This window comes from Odontesthes bonariensis, chromosome 17 (assembly GCF_027942865.1).
Source record: "Odontesthes bonariensis isolate fOdoBon6 chromosome 17, fOdoBon6.hap1, whole genome shotgun sequence".
NCBI lineage: Eukaryota > Metazoa > Chordata > Actinopteri > Atheriniformes > Atherinopsidae > Odontesthes > Odontesthes bonariensis.
In genome coordinates, this window is record NC_134522.1 from 15,111,249 (window position 1) to 15,134,563 (window position 23,315).

The 23,315-nt window shown below is 42.0% G+C and overlaps 1 protein-coding gene across 1 annotated transcript; it reads right to left on the reverse strand.

Annotated features, from left to right (window-relative positions):
• Positions 1 to 11,035: 11,035 nt before the first annotated feature.
• On the reverse strand, positions 11,036 to 23,292 carry exoc5 (exocyst complex component 5). The gene is made up of 18 exons (XM_075447922.1): positions 23,107 to 23,292; positions 22,636 to 22,730; positions 20,850 to 20,997; positions 20,540 to 20,734; positions 19,021 to 19,085; positions 18,783 to 18,811; positions 18,574 to 18,683; positions 18,379 to 18,423; positions 18,113 to 18,253; positions 17,944 to 18,026; positions 17,641 to 17,850; positions 17,342 to 17,489; positions 17,136 to 17,244; positions 14,740 to 14,860; positions 14,537 to 14,623; positions 14,352 to 14,460; positions 13,972 to 14,187; positions 11,036 to 13,536 (listed from the first exon to the last, which is right to left on the reverse strand). The coding sequence occupies exons 1-18, from the start codon at positions 23,131 to 23,133 to the stop codon at positions 13,348 to 13,350; spliced, it is 2,127 nt and encodes a 708-aa protein (XP_075304037.1). The 5' UTR covers positions 23,134 to 23,292; the 3' UTR covers positions 11,036 to 13,347.
• Between the last annotated feature and the right edge of the window lie 23 nt (positions 23,293 to 23,315).

A 23,315-nucleotide genomic window follows, 5' to 3' on the forward strand; every position in this document is an offset into this window, starting at 1 on the left:
TTTATGAAATTAATTGATACACTTAAGGTCTGTTTGGTGCAGCTCCACCATCATTTTTTTTTACCAGATGGTAACAAAGACAGGGATGAGGTTTGTCATGGCCTACAAATGTGTGGCAAGAGAAAGACAAAAAATTAAAGTCCAGACAGTCCAAACATAAATACGGGCGGTTGAAAAGGCCAAAACACAGAACCACAACTAAAGCTTTATAACAATAAATGAATTAAAAAAACACCAGAAGCAAAAGTAACAGATGAATATAGACACATCATGATAAGCCAAACTATATAAATAAATGTTTTTTCCACAGCATTTTATCAGTAGTACTAATGTTAATCCTGTGGTATGATACATAATACTGGGTACTGTTGTTTTTAAATAGTGTTTTTGTGCCAATAATATTATTCTCCTTTTACTCAAGCAACAAATTTGGAGCAGAAATTCAATATTAATTTGAAAGTTATTGTACAATTCATGTTAAATCTCAAATAAAGACTAAGTCTTTCTTTGTCTACTGCACAATGATCTTCAGCAAACAGCAATCCACAGTACGCATGTTTGTTCTTAAGATCCCTTCAGTAATTACCTAACTTTCAATGGAGTACATGATCCATCAACCCTTCTCTGGCATTCTCAGTATTTTGACTCCATGAGGCAAATACTGGCAAACGTAATCAGCTGAAATGCAGACTCACAAAGAAATGGAAAATCCTGGCAATTTTTATTAATGTGCCTAAGTTATGAATGATTCATGGCCTGTGTCCTGGGTGTGGTTCAGGGAGGCTTGATTATTTGTCAAGCAAAGAGAAAACTTGGTTAAGCCCTTGTCTTTGAACTATGATGTTGGGTCAGACAGCAAAGGCAGATATTTGCCCAGCAAATATTTTAATCCGCAACTAATCACTTGGTTGGTCCAGAGAGTGGAGGTTTGGGGAGGGTGTCTGAGTATGTGTGTGTGTGTGTGTGTGTGTGTGTGTGTGTGTGATGGGGGGGCTACTTCGGTGGCCTGGCACATTCTTCCTGCCAGTGACACGCCCTCTTTTCCAGGGGGATTGTGGGAGGAGTCAAACAGGGTGACCTCAGGAGTGAGCCACCGGATGACAGGAGGTGTTGAGTCAGGTCCTTGTGAAAAACCACATGGGTGCATGCATGCTGGAGCTTACAAATCCACCAAATCAGCAACTGATTATTGAGAGACTCATTTTGCCATTGATCTAAATGTAGAATCTGACGTGTGAATAAACATTGTGAGAGTCTTTCATGTTTTGCATGAAGAGGCTGCCTTCAAGAAGCCTGTCTGTTTCTGCAATTTGGATTACGTTTCCTTTGAGTGGAACTGCTGTGCATGCACCACTCGCTCTAAACATTTTTTCCACCGATGTAGAGGAACACACTCTATCACACTGTGGCACTCCAGATTCCTCAGCCGTTCGGTGACTCTTGGCATTTTGCTTATTATCAGAACACTCTTAATCATAGAAGAGACAGTGCCAGTGGAGAGAGCTAGCCGAGAGAGACACGTCAAAACATCTCCAACCGTAAAGGACCAGACAGCAAGCGTGATGGGCAAATTAGTCAGAGGCACTGCCTAAATGGATGGTAAGGGCACAAGGGGAGAGAGACGGGGAGAGTATGAGTGTGTGTGGAAATCGGTGAGGGAGCAGAAAACAGAAAGAGAGAAAGAGAGGAACCTTCTCCATTTCACCATTCAGCAGTGCCTCCTATTCCCGAAGCACTTCGCCAGATCACAACCCACTAACTGATAGAGAAATAAATTAAGGAAAGGCTGCTCAAACAGATATGATTCTGAAGGAGATTTAAGGAGTGGAACTGATTGTGCATGTCTGATTCCTGCGCTTCAGAGTCCTCACCCGGGGGGCTTGGCTTTCAAAGCTGAGTGACTTGCACGGAGAAAACACTCCATTAACAAAGTTCAGTTCTCCTCTGAGCCTCCTCCCTTTCCCTCCACCACCACCACCACCACAGAAGACCTCTCCCAGGCAGCACAGCTTTTTTCTGAACAAGTTTCAGGCCTTCAAATAAAGGAAGAATCTTTGAAAGAGAGCAAACAGCTGACAGAGAAAGCTACAGTCATGGTTAGACCATCAAAGGATAACTCCAGTTTTTTTAGAGCAGTTATTTCTGACCACCCACATAGATCACACCAACAGTAATATAATATAAAGTAAACGGGGAAATGGGAAATATACACAAGACATCAGAAAATGAAACTGATTCTGAGAAAATAAAACGATGCTCTGACATCTGCCAGATCCACATTAAAACAATGATAGCCCTGTCGTTTCCTCAAGTTTACTCTTTAAGGGTTTGTAATGCTAAGCTAACCTGCTGCCAGATCTTGGTTCTTGGTTATTATCTGAACAGATCCTGTGTAAAAGTCTTATTAAACTTCTCATTTGACTCTGCAAAGTAAAGAGGGTAAGTTACTAAAAAAAAAGAAAGAAAGAAAGAAAGAAAATAACTAATAATAATGATAACCCTCAACGGTCCAACAAATGTTTTTGCTGCAGAATTAACTTCAGCCCTCTCATCTTTAGGAGCGTAGAACTATTGACGCGTTCTTAAGTTGCACCAAAGGGTTAACTTCAGCAGAGGGAGTTCAGAGAGACAGAGAGGCATTGATCAGGCAGCATGGAGGAGAGCAGTAGCTCGGGTCCCGAGTACAAGGATTAGAGTCATGGGACTAGGCAGAGGCAGGACCATTACCCCTGAGTGGAAAGGCTCAAACCCAGTGACTCCTTCTCAGATCAGATCGTGAGGAAAAGACTCGAAAGACTCGAAAAAAAGAAGAAGTAGACAGAGAGATGTAAGGGATGGGGAGTTTGTGGGGCATGTGTCTGAGAAAAGGATTGCAGAATTGCAGAGAAATTAGGTGTGGTGGGATGGGAAAGATGTGGGGTTTTTTTAGCCAGAAGAGAGTCTTGTGATCACTTTGAAAGCATGTATTCATATTCTCTATGGAGGGGTTACTGCACTGAGAATGATTCTGGTAATGGAGATGGAGATTTGTGGCTGAGATTCTCAGATGTGCCATCACCACGGCACTTCATTCGTTATACAAGCATGTTACACACACACACACACACACACACACACACACACACACACACACACACACACACACACACACACACACACACACACACGCACACACACACACACACACACACCCACACACACCCACACACACACACACACACACAATAAAATAACCACTGTCAAATCCCTACAGCGGAGCTTTTGACCCTTTAACCTGTCAATACAGAGATGGAAATATTTGACTTTTTGTATTGCTATGCATCATCAAGAAGGAGACGAAGAGGTATAACAGTTAGGTGAGTGTTGATAATTGAGCAGTCTGCAGGCGTGGAGCCTAGAGATAAGTGTAAGAGTCAGAAATTGAGTGTGATGCTGAGGCGAGGGCCAGGCCCTTTATTTGATGGAGAAAAGAGGAAACGGGGAAAAGGAGCGAAGGATGTCTCTGAGGAGGAGAGATAGACAGCAGCAGAGCGAGGGACTCAGAGACAGACAAGGGGAAAGATATGGATGGCAGGCAGCAATTACAGAGGCTGAGGCTCTGTGCGAACACAGCCAAAGTGTGTATGTGTGTGTGCGACAGTATGCGAGGAACAGAGAGGCACATAGTGAGTGGAGGGGGGTGTAGCAGAGGGAGGATTGAGATCTCTGCCTGCTTGGGCCCCTGCTGACTCTTATACAGGCAGATCACAGACTCATCATGTCAGCTCTGTTTGTGGAAATCCTCCCTCATCAAATGACAAATTTGCTACACGTTTACCTTTATCAGATCAGGGAGGAGAGGCAGAGGAGATGAGTGAAGCAAAAGAGTTTGTGTGTGTGTGTGTGTGTGTGTGTGTGTGTGTGTGTGTAAGTGCCTTTTTCTGTCACCACTTCCATCGAGGGGCCAATTACTTGCTCCTCCGAGAGCAACTCTGCCATCTCAGGCCTTTCATTCAACCACCCACCCTCCTTCTCCTTTCCTCCTCCTTGGAAACATTTGATTCTGAATATGCAATGAGAGTGTCAAAGAGAATACACCCACGTCCAGCACAAAGCTAATATTTACCAACATCAGACCTGTCTGTTATGCCTCTAGTGCCGTGTACGCTGCTGGAACAGGATGCCACTGGTGCTGCTGGGATCCTCTTCCCCTCCTGCTGTAAGATTACTGGCCTTGTTACTGACACCATGCTTCACTGCCCTCCTCCTCTTTTTCCTGCTCTTTCTCCTCTCCGCCTCCCCTTGCAGCTATCCTACTCTTATCATCCTTCCCCTTCTTTTTCATCCTCCCCCATTAAGGCTTAATTAACTGGACTTGAGACTCATCAGACCTCTACAGCTTCCTTGAATAAACATCAATATTGACAAAAGTTTTGCATGTCAGCTCAGGATATCTGAATTTTTATGGATCATAGATAATGAGCTCATTTAACCTGTCTTTACTTGCTGGCCTTAATAAGAAAATTTTCATTCCTGTGCAGCAGAATCCAAAGATCAATACAGAGAGCTGAGGAGATCTGAATGTCTCTAGCTCAGTGATTTTCATACAAAGCTTTAGGATGAACACATAGTAATTATATATAAGTCTTTAAGGATCTATTGGAAATCACCAAGCATTAAATCTATTCAAATTAAAGTTTTTTTGAAATTATCAGCACTGTCCAGTACAAAAACAAAGCATTTTACATTCAAATCTCTAATAATGATCAAAATAGCTGTGGTTCTTGTTCTGGGACCATTTGGGATTCTTGAAACACTGGAGCTAACTGGAAAACCAGTCCCCATTTCTAATTTTGAGATTAAAATAGGAGCACAAACCAGGATAGAATCCACTCCATGATGGTGGGAAAATGATTTGAGGGTAAAATATTTGGTAAAATGGACAATAAACAGTAGGTTTCATTTACATTCCATCTTAGTTCAGGAAATAAGAAAATTAGCTCTAACACTGCAGGTCTTTGGAAACACTGTTCACACTTTTCAGCATGCATTAGATGTGACGCTGGTGTAACACACCCACTTCAAAAGCATGGGTCATTATGTGGACTCTGCGGAGCTTGATGATGAGTTGACGAGCTGACCCATTCATTTGAATCAGCAGGGAAACATCTGATATATTCAAGGCAGAGGGGGCTTCAGGAGTGAACTGGGAAAGATTGTTTAAACAGGTGCCCACCAAATACAACTGACTGTGTATAACTGAATGAATAACAAGCATACATAAATGATAATATGATTGAATTACTTCACTTTGGCCAACCAACAGCGTCTTCATTTCTCACGCTCTCCCTCAGTCTAACCATCTTCAGGGTTTGAGCAGTTTGTGACTCTTAACCAGGCACATGCTGCACAAGATAAAAGGCTTCACCCTTAAAATATACTTACTTCAAGTGTGTTACGCTAGTAGCTAATGTCTATTTGAGCCTTCAACAGAGATGAGAAGCATCTAAAGAAGTCTTATAAGCTCTCTTCATTATAACACACTCCCAGATGTTCTTTATTCGGGAACTTAAGGCTTCAGTTAACATAGGACAGAATCCTTCTCGTCGAGCTTTAAGTAATGCGCTTGTGGCCAGGACGTAGAAATTCAGAGCAATTAGTAAACTGTGTTTAAGGGTGACAGTAACAATCACAGCCAAAGGTTTGTGTATGTGCTGCTTTGATATCATTTGTAAGCTGGAATTTATACTCATTCGAAAGAAATAGATAAATAGAATAAAGGCACTTCCTGACTGGAAAGATATTTTGCTTCTTTTCTACAAACTGGCTCTATAAGATGTGAACACCTGATGTATTTTGGAGCTAGGTGGCTATCAGAGCTATTGCACTTTAAAGCACATCCTCATTGGCCTCATGTTCAGCATGGCCAAGTCCATCTTCTATGTACGGCCTAAGGCTGGTAGTGCTGATCTGATTGATTGAGGGTTGCTCAGTGTAGACGGTGAAGGGATAGTTCAACTAACCTGCTAAGAACTTTTTGAAAGTGCTTGCTTTTGTCCAAACGGTTTGTATGGATTCCGTGTAATTATATAACACACCAGCTCTGACCAGGGCTGACGGCAGCTTTTGCCCGTCATGTTTTAGATTTCATCCTGCTTCACCTGATGAGCTGACTTATTCATTTGAATCACGTGTATCAAAACATGAAAACAGCTTGAACATGCAGGTCAGGTTACTAATTCAGAAACACAGACTTAAGGTAATTTATCTGATTTTGCACAGCTCCCTTTGAGGAGCAAAAAGGCTTAAAATAGATTTTTTCCCCACACTGCAAATATGATTTGTCTTGCAATATATCTCACCTGTATGCATGTTTCTGGCTCATCAATAACAAAAAAGTTGTGTAGCTAATTTTAATGGTATCTTAGTTTTTTTTATAATAGCAATATATCACTATATTTACTTCACCTTTGATGAAGTTACACATAATGCATGCTTTTATCTAGTTTCTGGCTTCTTTAAAATGTTGGACTGTGGCTGATCTTTCCTTTCGGGTCATTAATTTTGCTTTTGGAGATTTGGGGAATCAGCAATTCATGAATGGGAAGGAGAGTGAGAAAAAAAAGTTAGAGAGGAGCTGTTTCGACGGGAGATGCTCTCACTAAACTGTCTCTGCCTCTGCTGACTGATGAAGATTAAAGAGGCAGAGACAGAGAGGGAAAGATTATGGGGGAGCAGAGATTGACTGCAAGAGAGAGAGAGAATGGGTGGAAAGGAGGGAGGGAGGAAGAGAGAGTGAAAGATACCCGGCAACGACAGAGACAGTGAGGGTAGAGCATTTGCATAATGTCCTCCACCACAGTAAGTCCCTCAGGCTAGCCATGCTGGATAACAGAGGACCAATACTCTTAATTCAATCTCTTTATTTTTCTAATACTTTAGAAATTAATAATTTGTCCCCATTCCACCCACAGCCAGCCCCTCTCGTCCACGAAAACCTCCGTGAGCGTCAAGCTTAGCTGCCTAAGTTTGTAACTTTAACCCAAGAAATTGATGTGAGCAGGCCTTGAGGCAGACCTACTAATGAATGGATAGAGAGAAAAAGAAGAAAGTTAAAAGATGGTCTTTTATAAAGTAATTTAAGAAAATCCTGTTAGCTGGATCAAGTACAAGAGTATAATTTCTCAAAATGGGAAAAAGAGGAGCTTTCGCGCCTCTCTCGCACACTTAATAACAAAATTAAGGAGGTAAAAAGATAAAGAGATGGAATCAATTAGGCCAGTGCTGGTAAACAGTGCTAATTGTAGAGAGGGTGGGATGGCCCATGGAGATTGGACGATGGGTGCGATGCTCAAGTGCTCACACCCTCGGGTGGCTTCATGCCTCACCACCTCCCATACTGGCATTTTCCACGAGAAGTGGGATAGGCCAGAGAGGGAAGGACATTCATGGCACATCTGCCCTCATTCTTTAAGGAAAAGGGAGAGGGTATTCCAGTAGTGCAGGGCACATGAAATGAAAACAACACTTGTGTTTGTTGCCTTACTAAGACACTGGAGCACACTAGAACACATGAGAGATAAGAGGAGATTATCAGGCTGTTATTGTTCCAGAGGGGAGTCCTCTGTCACAGAGACCTGGCCTGGCTCTGTAAAAGTGGTGGATTGATGCAGTAAGTGCTGCTGCTAGGGATTATTTAGGAGGAAAATGACCATCTCTTTCCCTTTGTCGCTTTGCTTGGAGAACCAGAATAAGATCAATTTAGATACCATAAACATATTTATTTAGAAAATTACTGAAGTTTTTTTTTCTTTTTTTGTTGTGTCTTGTCGATGGTTATGTTTTTTTTTTTTTTTGTTTTCTTTTTAGCCCACAAGGATTTTTCTTTTACTCAGATTTTGCATCTTTCAGTCCAGCGCTTCATTTAGGCTCTACGTGACGTTACAGTAGATCTTAGACACTTGCTAATTTTTTGAGCGGTAAGATATTATGAATTTACACATTTAGAGAATTATTCAATCACCAAGAATGTAAAGTATTGGATATATTTATTTTTATTTTTTTTTCCGTGTTTGCCAGCATGAGCTGAAATCACTGACAATATTAATGTGATGTTATTCATAAAATGTGTTTTAAGTATCATCTGCAGCCATATGATGTCTTTCCCCAGAATGTAATATTTTTTCAGTGATTTAATTTTGTTTTTTTTAAATAATAATTATATAATTCCTTTTTGTTACAATAGGAAACACTGCTAATAAATACAGACTTTAAATAATTTTGCAATGTTAGATTTTAATTATACAACCGTATGAAAAAATACATGCATCTCAAATACAATCAGTGCACTATCAATTATATTCAGTGCATTCAAATATATTCAGCATAATTAAATTATATTTCAAAAATAAAAACAACATAATAAAAACAATTGAGTTTGGTCAGATCGTATCTGAGGATAAAATAAATGTATCTAAACCTATTGATCTTTCTAATCTGTCACTTTACCTTCAAAAGAAATGTGATCCCTTTGACCTTTCATCCAGTGTTTCACTTCTGCTCCACTTCCTCGGCAGATAAAAGTGAGGATGAATGGTCTCTGTGGAGACACCAGACACTGAGCATTATTTGATTCCCATTCTCCTGGGTGTTATGATGGGGAAATAATTGTAAGTATTTGTATTTGTTTCTTTTACACTGTGGTGTGCTCTGGGAAATTCTTAATACCTTCTAGAGATTATACGGTAACTCCCAAACTCCCATGATTATAATTAAGCCTGACTTGGTTATAAAATGAGCAAATAGCAATTTAGTTTTGCATCGTGTGAGGGAGCATCTCTGTGTGTTCCTCTGTGTTTTTACAATTCTAAATATACTTGCAATGGTGCGTGTGAGTTTAAATGTGCACATGTAGTTTGTGTGAGTGTGTGTAAGAGGAAAGTGCTGCAGAAGAAAAGCATCTATACTGGATTGTTTGCTCAGGCATGAAAACCTGCTCTCATCTTTCTTCTGTCAAAAAAAAAGAAAACAAAAAAACACAAACATTCCCCCATCCATTCTCGTTCTCCTCCTTATTCTCTATCTTTTACTCCTCTCTCTTTCAGTATCACTTACAAAGGCAGTCGTTTCCTCTAAAATGAGGCCACGTATGGAAGGTATGCAAATGAAATCATTGCTCGTGGATTAGAATGGGACACCATATACCCTAAATCATGATTGTCAATCATGGCTGGGGATTAAGGGATACGGGCTCACAGACCTAAAAAAGCAACATTTCCCCCCTCAGGCAGGTCCCCATTGTGAGAAGCTCTGAGGAAGAGAGGGCTCCACAGGGGAGGAGAGCAACACTGGAGCACTAGTGCCCCCTTCTGTCTGATGTTTGCTGCACCGTTTCATCATCAAACGCAGTCGGGCTGAACAGAAATAGAGGCTGGCACACACAAGCCTATTCATTTACATTCGACGTAGCCGCAGGCAAAAGCTTGATTAGACAAATGCACATGCTTTGGTGATGCAGTGTTTCATCTTCAGTGGAGAAGAGAGACCTCATTTGTTTCTCTGGCATGTGTGCAGGCTTGGTTCAACATCAGTGGGTTAGGAGGGCCATAGGCCTTACAAACGTAACAGATGTTTGTTTGCCCTGTGAGTGAGTGTGTTTAGCACTGAAGTCCTTTCACCCTCACAATCAATTTGTTTTTTATTCTATATGATTTTAATATGAAGTCTTTAAGGTAATTTTATTCACACTTGGACTTGCACCACACGAGCTGAAAGACCAACAGTTGTATATTTTAAATTGGATGTATTTAAGTGTATTTGGAATATGCTAACACTATTACTAATATCTGTAAGTAATATAATATCATCAAATTAAAAGTATGATAATGTCCTATTAAATGTGCAAAATATTGCTGCATATCAGTAATAGTGCAGCTCCAAACATGGAGACATGTTTAGTGGATTGTGTGTGCAGACCCTGGAGCCCTCAGCTAGAGTGCCAGTCTGTTCCTGTGGAGCAGTCAACCAGACAAACCCAGCCAAGAGAGAGCAAGGCACAGGCACCAGGCCAGGAAATAGCACTGGAAAACTCTCCACTACCAGCAGAGACTGGTGTTTTTATAAGACATGGAGCGAGTGTGAGGTGGGGGGGGGCAAACTAGTCATCAAAAGGAGGATGATATATGGTGGCAGGAATCAAGGGAGACTATTGTTAAGCTTCGCCAGACAAGACGTTGATAGTAAGAAAAGTGAGCAGAGAAAAATTGGCACCGTTCGCATCCTGCACAGTTCAGCTCCCGGCTACCCAAGACTGAAGGTGGCGTAGCACCTGTGCCTTTTTGGCCCTTAGTTATAAAGCCAGGAGGTCAAGGCCAGGGCAACATCTGCATCACATCAGAGGGTCTGGCTGTGTGCCCACGCTATGAAAGTCTCTCACAGAGGAACCCTAAAGAATAGATTTGAAAATCAACAAGTATTTTCTATGAATGTTCACCATAGATGTATTTATACACTGTTACAACATTTCAATTTTCATAATTTACCTTCATACGATGTCCAAAAACACTGCTGCGGGTATAGTCATGATCATTTGACTAATTTTAACCCGGGGATCCTTAATACCATCCCTACTGTCTTCTACAGGGAGTCCACCTGACTCATGTTTCCAGTGGAGTGGAAAATAAACCACCAAAACAGATATGAGCCACCAGCACACTAAAGAGCAAATCATTATGCATCATTAGGTGAAGATTTAGTTTAAACGTGTTTAGCAGGAATTAAGCAAAGCTGTTGTTGACATGGATTGACTGCTGTAATGCTTTATTGTCAGTGCTCCAGGAGGCAGAGAGAGGCCTGGCCTAGTTGGGGGAGCAGCAATGCGCCGAGAGCGAGGATTTATGGGATGTTGGAGGACTAGCAGGATGTGCAAAAGGAGTGGACAAACAGTAAAATTATGGTTGATGATTTATTTGGCAGAGGAGACAAAGGCAGAGGACGCATGAAAAAGGGTAAACAAAAGAGGGTGACAAAGGATTCAGTTCAAATATATGTATTTTTAACACCGATGTAGCTGTGCTTTTACCGTCGGGATGCCTGAACCTGCGTCAAAGCTTCTACTTTAGAAAATAAAAACAGAAAACTCAACATCAGTGTTTGATCATTTTATTGGGAAACTGTGGAATTTATTTTTAAAACATTCTAAACATTTTAGGAATCAATTTGTTTTCCCTGACTGAACAAAGCTTGATCATTAAGAACTATTTCCCCCCTTTGGAGGCTCACAGTTGTCACCATACAGTGCAAAGCAACACCTTCCAGTCTGACGCTGTGTTTTGGAGCCATTTTCCTTGAGATTGGGAAGACTGGAGGAAACATACTGCAGACCGATTGGTCAGTGTTGGTTTTCTTGAGCAAGAAAGGACTTCAACAGGAAGTAGAATCAAAAGTGGAGCAACCTGTGCACTGACAGGGCAAATCCAAGTTCTTTCCTCTCTTGTCCTGACACCCCTGTGTTTGTCTGCGCTGGAGTCTTTATGTTTCTGAGCGTGTATGCAAGCGCTGCTCAAACTGACGAGTAAAAGAGGACAGTCTTATCCAGCTCTCCAGTGTTGACAGTATTACTAATCCGCTCCACCTGCTCAAACACCCACCCCAAAAAACACATACCTCCCCCTCTTCCCTGTGCCCGTGCTGGGTGTCCCTGGGGCCAGGCCTCGCCTCTGCCTTCGTCTCCTCGCCAGTTATCGTCTCTGGCCCGGCTCCGTTCCCCCAACCCCTTCCCACGCCGCGCACATTAATCGCCGCAAAAACAAATAGTTTTCAAATGTTTGGAAAAGACCCACTGTTTGCATCAGGGCCTAACAAAATAATTTTTACAAGCTATCCAGTTGTGATTAGGGCTGAGAGAATTGAATTTATGTGGCATTGATAATATTAATATTAGTCTAATTAATTATGTTGTTTGAACTTGCACAGCACTGTGTGTACCTTCTACACAACACTAACCAGCCGGCACTGGAACTGAGCTCTCAGCCGTCTCTATCTCCCCAGCTCTCCCCCAGTTCATGACTACTGCACACAATTCATCAACTCGCAGATATCTAATCCCCTCTGGCTCTGCTCACTTCATGAAGTCTAAGAAAGAACTTTACTCTGGTGGCAAGAATTCCTATGAATACTTGATGACTTCTATAGAAAGGGAGACTATTTCATCTCACTTTGAAAGTGACATTCGTAAAGAGAACTGGCCAAACTTTCCATTCACAGCTCCCAAAATATGAACAATATTCAGACAGGGGCAATAATAAAATGCTTTTTTTTTTTTTTTTTAATTGAGTCATTAATTAAGGTAAACAACAGTACAGTGGGAGCAATTTTTTATGTAGGAAATTCTTTCAGGCATCGGGGGCATTATCTTTCCTCTTTCTTGTGTAGAGGACAGTTAAGGTGAACCTTCAATAAGCCCTGTGTGAAGAAGTCCCTTCTAGTCTGCTTCCTTAATCACCAGAGGTCAACATTTCAGTGTCCTCTGACCCAGAAACACTGCAGATCAGACCAACAATGTCTTTGGACTTTACGCATCACTGGATGAGCAAGTGTTGATCTGTGCAATTACAGTGACACATACTCGGTGACCCATCACACCAATCATCTGAGCCATGAGGGGACCACCCAAACCTCCAGAGAGGTTCTCAGACCTGTTTAAAGCTCAGGTCTCACATCTCTGTAATGGCCTCTTGACTTTTACTTTGTGATCAAGGGTCAAAGGGTACAGAGCTGATCATGTGTCTTTCTTAGCCAGACAGAGCTCTATCTCAAGCTTGGCCAGACTGTCTGTTGGGTCACCTAAAATCCATCACAAGGAGTAACTGTTCCAATATGCGCTGCAACTGCAGGGCTGATGTTTGACTTTACAGCCTTTACAGCTTGTTGATAGACTCCCCCTAAAGCAGCTTCAGGGACATTTCCTGTTTACAAGGGCAGCTGCAGAACTTATATATTTGGCACAAGCAAAAACATGTTTCTTTTATGTACACACAGAAATCTGTATCGTCCATTTACTTATAATATTTCAGATATCTTAACCACATGAATTGGTGATGGATTAGTTTTTAAAAACAGATTAAATCCTAAATCGATGGACATTCAAATTTCAATAGCTCAGAGAAATAAACAATGAAAAAAAAAAAAAAAAAGGTAAAATGCACATTTCCCACATTCAACGGGCAGCAGCCTTCCAAACCCAGTATAGTCCGTTCGCTGTGGCCAGACTGACGCATTCTCTGACGTGGTAATGGGTATCTTCAAGTTGCATCACCTCATCAGAGCATATTTTACTGGACGGAGCACAACGAGGTGTTCAAACAGTCATTAGCTGAAGTGTCGGCCGAGTCTGGCTGAACGGTAGTCCACTCTGAGCTGGACAAAGGCGTGCAGGAGGTTCCGGTCCAGATTGGTGAGATGCTCCCCTGAACACACTTGCTTAAGGTTGTCAGGAGCAACCACCAGGAGGTTACAGAGGGCGTGGAGTGTGTCGAAGAGTTGCAGCACCAGAGGGACCTGAAGGACAGAGAGGCATGTAATTGCTTATACCTTGTAAAAGATGAAGGTTCAGGGAAAGGATTCTATAAGGTAAATCACACCTTTATTTGAGTTGGGATTTTGAAAACACATCATGGCGAAAACTTATTCATAACTTCATCATCAACTGTGCTGTCCATTAATGGTTCTATTGACTGATATATTGGTTTGGAGGTTTTTTTTGATTAAGAGAAAATGTAACAAGATTTCTTCTTAAATTAAAACATCAAACATTTGCAGGTTTCAATTAACCCTTTGTGACCAAATAAGGAGTTGTAAGTAATCCTTGTAGATCTTCTTGTTTGTACCGAACCATCAGTTCATTAATAGTAACAAATCACAGGTAGAGCCTTTGTAGGCTGAGCCGCGTTTGCCCTGAGACCAGCGCATCCTGGACCTATGTCCCCTGCTCACCCTGAAGTCCTTGGCACGTCGGCGGTACTCAGCCACGTCGCAGATGGCCAGCATGCCTCCCATTGAGCTGTAGCTGTATTGCTGTAGATGCTCGTGGATGAGTCGGTGAAAACGAATGCCCAGCTCCGTCAGCACCGTGTCCACATTTTTCCCATCCATGGACTTCCGCACATGCTCTACCTGCCGACTGACGTAGGCACATACTTTGGAGCAGGCCTGACAGGGAGAAAGGGAAAACATGTTTGCAAAACTGACAAAAACCAAAGACAATTAAAAAAAACAAAACGATCTATTGTTCAACGTGGTGTGAGGAGGAAGGGCATTTACATGCTGCGTTTGCTGATTTGTTTTGTTTTGCATGTGAGCTCAGCATCTCTTACTGTGGTGTATTGGATCATGACATTGTTCTCATCCTCAGGTCTGAAATCCGTTTTCTTCTGCTCTGTTGCTAGGATGTGTTTCATCTGCCCCACCATGCAGTTTATTGTTCTGTGTGTAGCATAAAATATGTTGTTTAAAGGACACACTGCAAGCGATATTTAACGCCGGTTATAAACACACTGACCTGTCGATCCCTGTGTCCAGTTTCACTTCCATTTGTTCTATCACCTCTTTCTTCTTGTGCAAGCACTCTGCTAACTTTGGAGATGAGCTGTATACAGACGTGGAAAAGAAAACTTAAAGGCCAACTCCTGTCTGGAAATAACTAAGTTTTCAATCACATAAAAACATACAGTATGTAGGATTTGGAGTCTAACCGTAACTCACCTTATCAGAGGCATGAGCTGGTCATTGAACTGTTTGTCAAACAAGTGGAAGATAGAATTTGCCTGCTGAACCACATCCAAGAAATACAGGTTGGCATTCTTGGCATCAGCTGAAGGAATGGCTGCAGATCAAAGAGACAGAGAACAAATTAACCAAAAAGCCAGGAAAGCAGAAATCAATACACTTCGCAGATAGCAGGAAACCACAGCTGTCTGATGTTTACAGCTGAATATCAAAGTATTGTTCAACTTCAGCCTAAGACAGTAAAGAGCTTGTAATCAAACCACAATGACATCAAGGATACATTTCTTAAATTTAGACGGTGCCTTATGAATTGATCACTGGGAAATAACAGATACATGTTTAATTAGACTGTAATCACCTGGCTGAAAATGATAAGCTACCTCCTTATTATTTAACCCCCTAACAACCTGCTTTGCATTGATAACTTTGACATTTAATTTTTCTCTGGATTATACATTTCTTACTGCCACAGAATGTGTTGGATAGAAAGCTGAAATATCCCATTTAATCATGTTTCAGACCCTTCTTGGGAATAATAATCATTTGCTGTGGTGGTTTCTCCATTACTATTACTCGTCAGAACTATTCAAGTTCAACCAATGTAAACGGGACTGTAGGTCATTCAGCACGGTTACATGCAGAGCTGCGGTCAGAGTAATCCCAGTATACATGCACAACACTGAGTTACTGACTGAGGTATGTCCGGCGATGCAATGCTGAGTGAGAACACATTCAAGACATTCTGTCGTTTCTAACTGTCAGTGGGAGATCATCATAGATGTAGGCATAGCCCAATTCCCTGCACAGCTGTTGTCTTTCGTCAGATGACATAAGACAAGATGACTGTTATAAATTAGGATTTCATTAGAGCAGAACAGGACCGACCTGTCAAATGCTGCTTTCAGCAACCAGGATTTGACACACAGTCTTAATAGGCTGCTTTTCAGTCACATATTCACACGCGTTTAGCTGTTGGACAAAAACACTGAAAAAAAGTGAATGAGAGAAGCTCTATTAAGAATTTGGCACACTTAAGGCTGAGTTATACTTCTTTTAACTGCCCTTGCGCTTGCGTCTTGCGTTTGCGTTAATGGCTCGAGACGTTTATGCTTCATTTAGCTTTGCCGGCGCTTGCGTGTGCTGCGTGGCGATTCACCGCCAGGACAGTAGGTGGAGCAGCGGGTTTTTTCAATGACAAGCCTACTACGATGAAAGGAAATTCACCGCCAGGACCTCTTCGGCAAGTCTCTCTTCAAGTGGATTCATCATAGACATAATATATTATATATATTATATCTATGGGATTCATGCTTCTTCTTCTTCTTCTTCTTCGCTTTCTACCTTGGCGTTTGAAAACAGCGGTCTTTTATTAGGGGATGAAACCGGAAGATGAACACGCCGCCGGATGTGATGTAGATAGTGGCTTGTGCTCGCGTCCAGAGTGGCTACTCTATAGCTCTGCTCGCGTCTTGCGTGAAGTTTAGAAAATTAAGGTGACACACGCAAGCACGCAAGGGGGGGCTTGCAACCGCTTGCGTTGCGTCTTGCGTTACCGACTATAAATCAGGCTTTACTCTTTACAATTTGTTACCAAGAAGACTGAACATCAGAGCATGTGTAGAGCACGTGGACCCATTAGAGTCTAATTGAATGTAACCATTGCAGGAGTGTCTCCATCCTTAACCACATGATCTGGGTCTGTTAGTCCGGTGTTGAGAAACAAATTTGGCCGAACTAACATGCACACGTGGATTCTAACTTTCAGGTTTTGGTCAGACCAACAATAATCTTTTTGTTTTTGTTTTTTGAATCACTCCAGTGTCCTCTTGGCTGTATGATGACAGTTGATGCTTCCAAACTTTCCCATTTAAGACTGATGGAGACGCACTGCAATCTGTGGCACTTTCAACACTGCGGGGGTTTTCTTGATTCCTTCCCCAGATCTTTTTCTTGTTACAATCCTGTCTCACAAATCTACAATCAAATCTCTCGGCCCTCTGACTTGTCATTTACTCTGACCAGCACTGTTGTACTCACACAGACAAGAGGGCGCCTTTCCAGATTACTTTCAATATATTCAGTTTGGCAGGTATAATCATTTCTAGGGCATGAGTGTCTTTGCTATCACTCTGAAATGTGAACAAAAGGGTCTGAACAAAGGAGTGTGATAACAAATATTTACATAAAAGGATTTTTTCCCCCCTTATGCACTGAACCTGAAGATAAGTGCTGCCACTTTGGCACATCTTTAGAAAGCATTGCAGCAGTGTTTTTCTGCCTCTTGCAATCTACTGGCTTTATGTTTGTAACACTGTGTTCAATGAGCAGACAGTAAAAGGACATCATGAATACAAGAGCTTGGTTTAATGTACCTGAGAGACCAATCTCCAGGGCGTAGTCAATGTGATCCACGCACAGATGTTCAACTAGCAGCAGGAAGATGGAGTAGGCATTCTTGGGCAGGTCAGAGGGATCTGAAAGCTGTGTTACATTAAAGAAAAACATTTAACTTCCTTACAAAACACATGTACACCACAGCACTTGTCCCTTTAATCTACAGACGCTAGAGAAGCCTCACCTTGTGACATCTCTCAAAGGCTTGGCGTGTCTCCTGCAACAGGTTAACAACTAACTCCGGGGACAGAAAAGTCTCCCCGTGCGTGTCAATGCTGGGGCCGAGTGGAAGATTGGTGCGCTGTCTGATCCGCTCTTTAAGCTCTTGAATACTATAGACAGATACAGATTATCATTATTATTATTATTTCAATTCAATTCAATTCAGTTTATTTATATAGCACCAAATCACAACATATATTTATGACATTAAAATTGGTATTTGAGATCAATGTCTTAAGAAAAAGAATGTAAAAAGCCGACCTGCCAGTGCCAATTGGGCGTTTCTGGTGGTTCTTGGAGTCATAGTATCGCTGCAGAATCATGGCACCTCGACTGCGAAGGTATTCCCTTTCCATGTCAATATAACTTTCCAAGTAAGAGGAAAAGATGCTTTTTATCAACTTGGACAGGAACGTATGCTTGTCTGAGCCCAGGTTGAACTCTGTCAGCTTTGTGGCTAATGTTGTGGTCCTGGAAACATCAAACATTAAGAAACAAAAATAAGAACCCTGCCCACTGAGCATAGAGACAATCGGCCAAACCACCAGTGAACGAGTTAATTACCTAATATAAAGGTCATAGAGGTTTTTGAGGTACTGTTCAACATCAGAGTGTCTAGTTTCATCCAGTTTTCCCCTAACATGAGCCTGGAGAAACAAAGCCAGGTGAGTAGAACAACAAATAAGGCATGTTTGAGTAAGACTTAACCGCCCATCAATTACATTAAAAATACCTGTAGTTTGTTCTCGAAGATGTTCTGGATGAGTTTGGCCATGACAGTCTCTGGACTGCTGAAGACCTCGCCCACCTGCTTGTTGACCCTCTGGCAGAGGACTGCAGTGTCTTCAAACACATCGTTCCTCACGTAAGCACCCTTGGAAGGACAGACAAAAAAAAAAGACACACATTGAGGCAAAAAACGTAAATGTGCCGTCTGTTGATATCGATAGCCAAAAAAGAAACTGAATAATATGTGTAACAAAAAGCTAATACACTCACTTCCTGACACTGCTTGATATAGACGTCCACACAGTGTGCGTAGCCCTGTTAAAGGAAGACACGGGTATTACATTTCTGACAACATTACAGCACGTCAGTGCAGAACTTTAAAGACACTGAGACGCATGTTTTCACAGCCATTGAGAAGATCACACTCAGTAAGACCACAGATTTAATATGTGTCTCCCAGGTCACCTTGAAATGTAATAGAACCGCTGCAACCTCCCGCATGCGGCCGATCTCACCCCTGCGCTGGGCTGCAGTGAACTCCTGGATTAACTGACGCTCCAGGTCGTGATATTTACCTGGGCAGAAGTTAAAGAACATGCAAAGTATCATAAGATGATGCAAACTTCCATTATATTCGTAACAGGGACGGTAGCTGATTGTTGTCAGAAACTTACTTGCAATTTTTGCCTTGACATCTGCAAATCTGTCACAAATTAACAAAGCAACAAGCAGAAAACGAGAAAGTGGGTTAGCATTTTTATTAATACAAATGATATTGAATTAAAATTGTGTAATGCTTGATACTTGTTCTTAGGATTACACTGTGAGGAAAAGATAATATAATTAATACACCACCTTCCTCTTGTTTGACAGCGCTCCTGTCTAAAGCTGCCTCCAGGATGCCTGACTCACCTGTCGAATGGCAGCTCCTGGGCAATGAGATGCAGCTTCTGAATGATATCAGCAGCCTCCTTAATCTGCAGGAGAGAGAGAAAAGGTGAGTGTGTGTGTGCGTGCCTGTGTGTGTGTGTGTTCAGGAGTGAGAGAGAGAGAAAGATGTCAGGTGAGGGACAAAGAGAGAGAGAGCACGACAGAGCAATGTGAGGTAGACATCCAGACAGAAAGTGGGCAGGCTGCCGGCAGTGTCTCCACTTGGGGGATCATCATCTTAGAGCAGCCTTCCTCCACCTCCCCTGTGTTGAACAGGGAGCTGATAACAGACAGGCTGCGCTCACCTGGGCATCAGCAGCAGCAGTGGCAGCAGCAGCAGCAGCAGTCCTGACTTAGCAGCAGATCCAACTCTTTATTGGTATGCCTTTTCTGAATGGGCTGTAATCCCACAGGAGTCTAAATCGCCTTCAATAATCTGTCCGGCCAGGGATATCTGTCTAAAAAATGGGGGCCCTGTTGAGAACCACCCTCCCCCCACCCCTACCGATATACACGCTGGCTGAAAAAGCCCAAGACCTACGAAAGGCCCGCCGTCCGCAACTCCTCTGTTCCCGCAGATGCCTGCCTCAGCTAACATCATTACTCTGCTCCCGTGAGGAGGATCCAGCCTTTCTGCTCGGCGAAGGTTTTCTAAGTATCTGTCCCCCAGCTAAGATTAGCTAAATCCCATGTAAGTAATGTAGCCGTCTCCCTGCAGTCAGGGTTTAGCACCACTTGTCTCCACGCTGGCGGCCCAGCCCTCCCTTTCAGAAGGATTAGCAAAGCCATCCCCCTTCAGCTATTCACTTGCAGCTTTCCTCTTTTCCCCTTCGTATGGAGGTATGCTCAGGAAAAGGAATCTGGCCAGATATTTCTGCATGCCTTTTTGGAAAACTAGCTCCATAACCAGCTTTCGTCTCTAGGATTGACCCCCAGACTAACATCTTTGCATCCCGTCATGTTTCTACTAAAAGACATTAATCTAAAGCATCCCAATCTCTCTACTGTCACTCAAAAAAAAAACAGCAGAGTCAAACATTTAGGGTCACTTGTCAAAAATCAACAAAGCCTCTGTGTAGATAGAAAATGGGAAAAAATTTTTAAAAAGTGTGCGTGTCATCTGTTAGCATGCACATTTTTGCTGCCCTTCTTTTTACGAGCTTTTTGCATCTGTAATATGACACAAAGCTAAGGACCAATCAAATTCTCGCTCACAGACAACTTACTGTAAATGCAATTAGGTTTGACATGAGCATGTTGACATCCGCGCTAGTCAATCAGTCAGCTATTGTCAGACAGCAAATGACAGTTTATTAATCCAAAGTAGCTGAGGGATCCAACTAAAGGGATAAACTTGACAAATTAACATGGACGGTTTACCTCGTAATCCTGTTCAAACTCACCTCCAGCAGTATCACAGCGGGGGCCCTCATCAATGGTCACACACACACACACACACACACACCTCCTCAGATGTGACAGAGAACAGCGACATACTCACCTTTTCTGGGTTATTGAAGACATCACTGCGTAGGTCTCCATCCAAGAATTCGTTGAAGTAGGTCATCAGACGCTGAGCTTCCACAGCCCTCTGGCGAGGTGTGTTCACCCCCTCTAGCTGGTCACCCAGGTGGCAAACTTTAGTGGCCACGTAGCTGATGTGCTCATCGAGCTCTTGGAAATGCTGAAAGGCCACCTGAATTCACACAAACAAGAGAGAATGTGTAATAAAAAACCAAGATCATTTGTGACACAGTGAACCAAAGACATTAAGGTGAAAGTCAGAAGTTTCCTTTCACCAAACAACACACCTGGTTGCTTCTTTGCAAGTCTTGCACTTTGTGGGCAAATTCCTTGGCCTCACGATGACACTGATGTTCAAGCTTCTCCACCTTCCGCTGGATCTTCTCATCCAGTTGCTTCAGTTCCTCTATATGACTCTCAAATTCGTCTAACAGCCTATCACAGAGGAAAGAAGGTGTGTACAAACAGAATGTCCCCCTGGTCTAAATAACCCATTAAAAAACCTTAATAAACAACTAGTAAAACATGCAAAAATATGCTTCACGTACAGTAGAGAAGTAATTACGTACCAAAAGGTTAAATCTGTCCCACTGACCTCACAGTTACAGTAAATAGTTACAGAATAGTGCCAAATGCTTAATTCCTGGGTCCCCAGACTTAAGAAGCTCTGAAAACTAGCAGCTTCGTCAGCTGCATTTTAAGTGCCATTAGGACTGCAAAGCAAATGTTCTAAGTCAGCACCACATTTCACAGAAAATGAAACATCCCAAAATGATGAGTGTATAATCTTCTGACTAATTCCTTCAGCAGCAGCTACAGCTTAAAGACATCTCCCATCCCTTCCCAACAGACACTCATTCCCTGGCTGGTGACTCACAGTATGGTGGCCTCCACAGATATGTTGTCTCTAACTCTTCACTAAGAGCTTCCAAGGCGGTAGCGGCAACAGTTTGTGGTAGAAGTAGATAAGGCAGGATGGATCTACAGTACAGTTAAACTGTTTTGGCATTTTTGCTTACAAGATGCAACTCTGTCCCCGAGAGTAAACATCATAAACATGGGAGAAAAGCATGCAAAGGATTTGTAAACATATTTATTTCTCAATTTTCTCCAACCCATCAAAAACTAAATTAGTGCAGAGGAAGTCAAAATGAGCTTTGGTAAGTGCAGGCGGCTTAACATACTTTAAACAATGTATATATGGACAGGTAGAAATCATATATCAAATTTTACACTAAAAACTAAATGTTCAAGCATTTCTAGCCATTTTAAGTATATGGTCGAGAAAGCTTAATCCAAATTAAGGGGCACTGTGGTAAATATTTGAAAAGATTCGGCATCAATTATTGTGAAAGAGAAACAATGGATGAAAAACGGCTGTAATATTATGTTATACTTTTATAAGAAAGTGGACATAACGAAAAAGACTGTGTTGAAAAACGGGTGTAAGTGTTTGATAAAAGCATAGATCAACAAACATTTTTTTCCAATAGTCCTCAATAAGGTCAGATTAGAAAATTATGCAAGGAAGAGTCCACAATAAAAAAAAAAATATATTACATCTCTATTCTTTACTTAAAAGAATTGTACTTAAGAGGTCAAGCTGTATTCTTGTTTCAATCAAGACCAAGCAAACATCGCTGATTCTTCCTTTTCTTGGACAATGCTGATGTGCCTTTGCCTTTGTTTGTGCACAAGAAGTGAATCAACATTTCATGGTTGAGGTTATTTTTCAGTGGATTCTTGACAAAGCATGCCTTTAAGTGATGGGAAGAAATCTGGCCATTTCATGTCACTCACACCCCGAACATGGTTGTTTATTCAAAAAGCACATAGATTGTACCGTGTATGAGTAAACCTTATGTGAACCTATTTTGAAAACCGTGTCTGTCGCTGAGTTCTTTACTAAGCAAAACGTGCATAAAAGCCAGAGACACAGAAAGTATGTGAAAGTTTTCTTGAACAAATTATGTGTACTTTAATGTGACATTCCACTTATTTATGGCCTCATAATGTGGAGGAGGCGTGGGGATTTTGTAGCCCTCTGTGAAAGTAAATGACAGGTGACACTACCTTTTGGGGTCAAATGCCTCAGCTCCTCCTTTAGAGCCTCCGCCAGGAGTCCTCCATGCCAACCTTTCAATGTACTCATCTGCATCAAAGGGCTCCTATATGGGGACAGAAAGCAGCCAGAGAAGTGACGATTACCCCCCAAACATGGCCAAATAAAGCGATGCTGAGAGGGACACATGCTTTGCTCTCTGATGAAGCCTTACACTGAGGATAAACGCGTTAATTTTACTGCACAGTCAAAAAGACATTGCCATTTCCTCAAATACGCAAACTCATGCAAATAAAACATGTGTCCTCTTTTCTTTCTACGTTACGACATGGAGCCAACATAGTCCCAACTGCATGCGCCGGTACTAATATTTACTTACACACTATGATAATAAATAAGATCAGGGACCGTTTAGCTACCGTTAATGATAGATAGCCACTTGCTAGCCTATTAGCTAAAACAGCTTGAAACAGTCATTTTACCTCGAACAGCTGAGCGGTTGTCGCCATGTTTCGGATTCAGCTGGCGGCGCTGTGCAGTTTAATTTTTAGGAGGAGGAACCCTAAGTCACCATACAGCCGACTTCCGCAAGGATTTGTGGATTTCGCACAGTTTTGCCCTTTGTTGACAGCTAGCTTGTTAATAATACAGCTTCCTGTATGGGAGAGAAGGGTGGGGACAGATGCTCGAA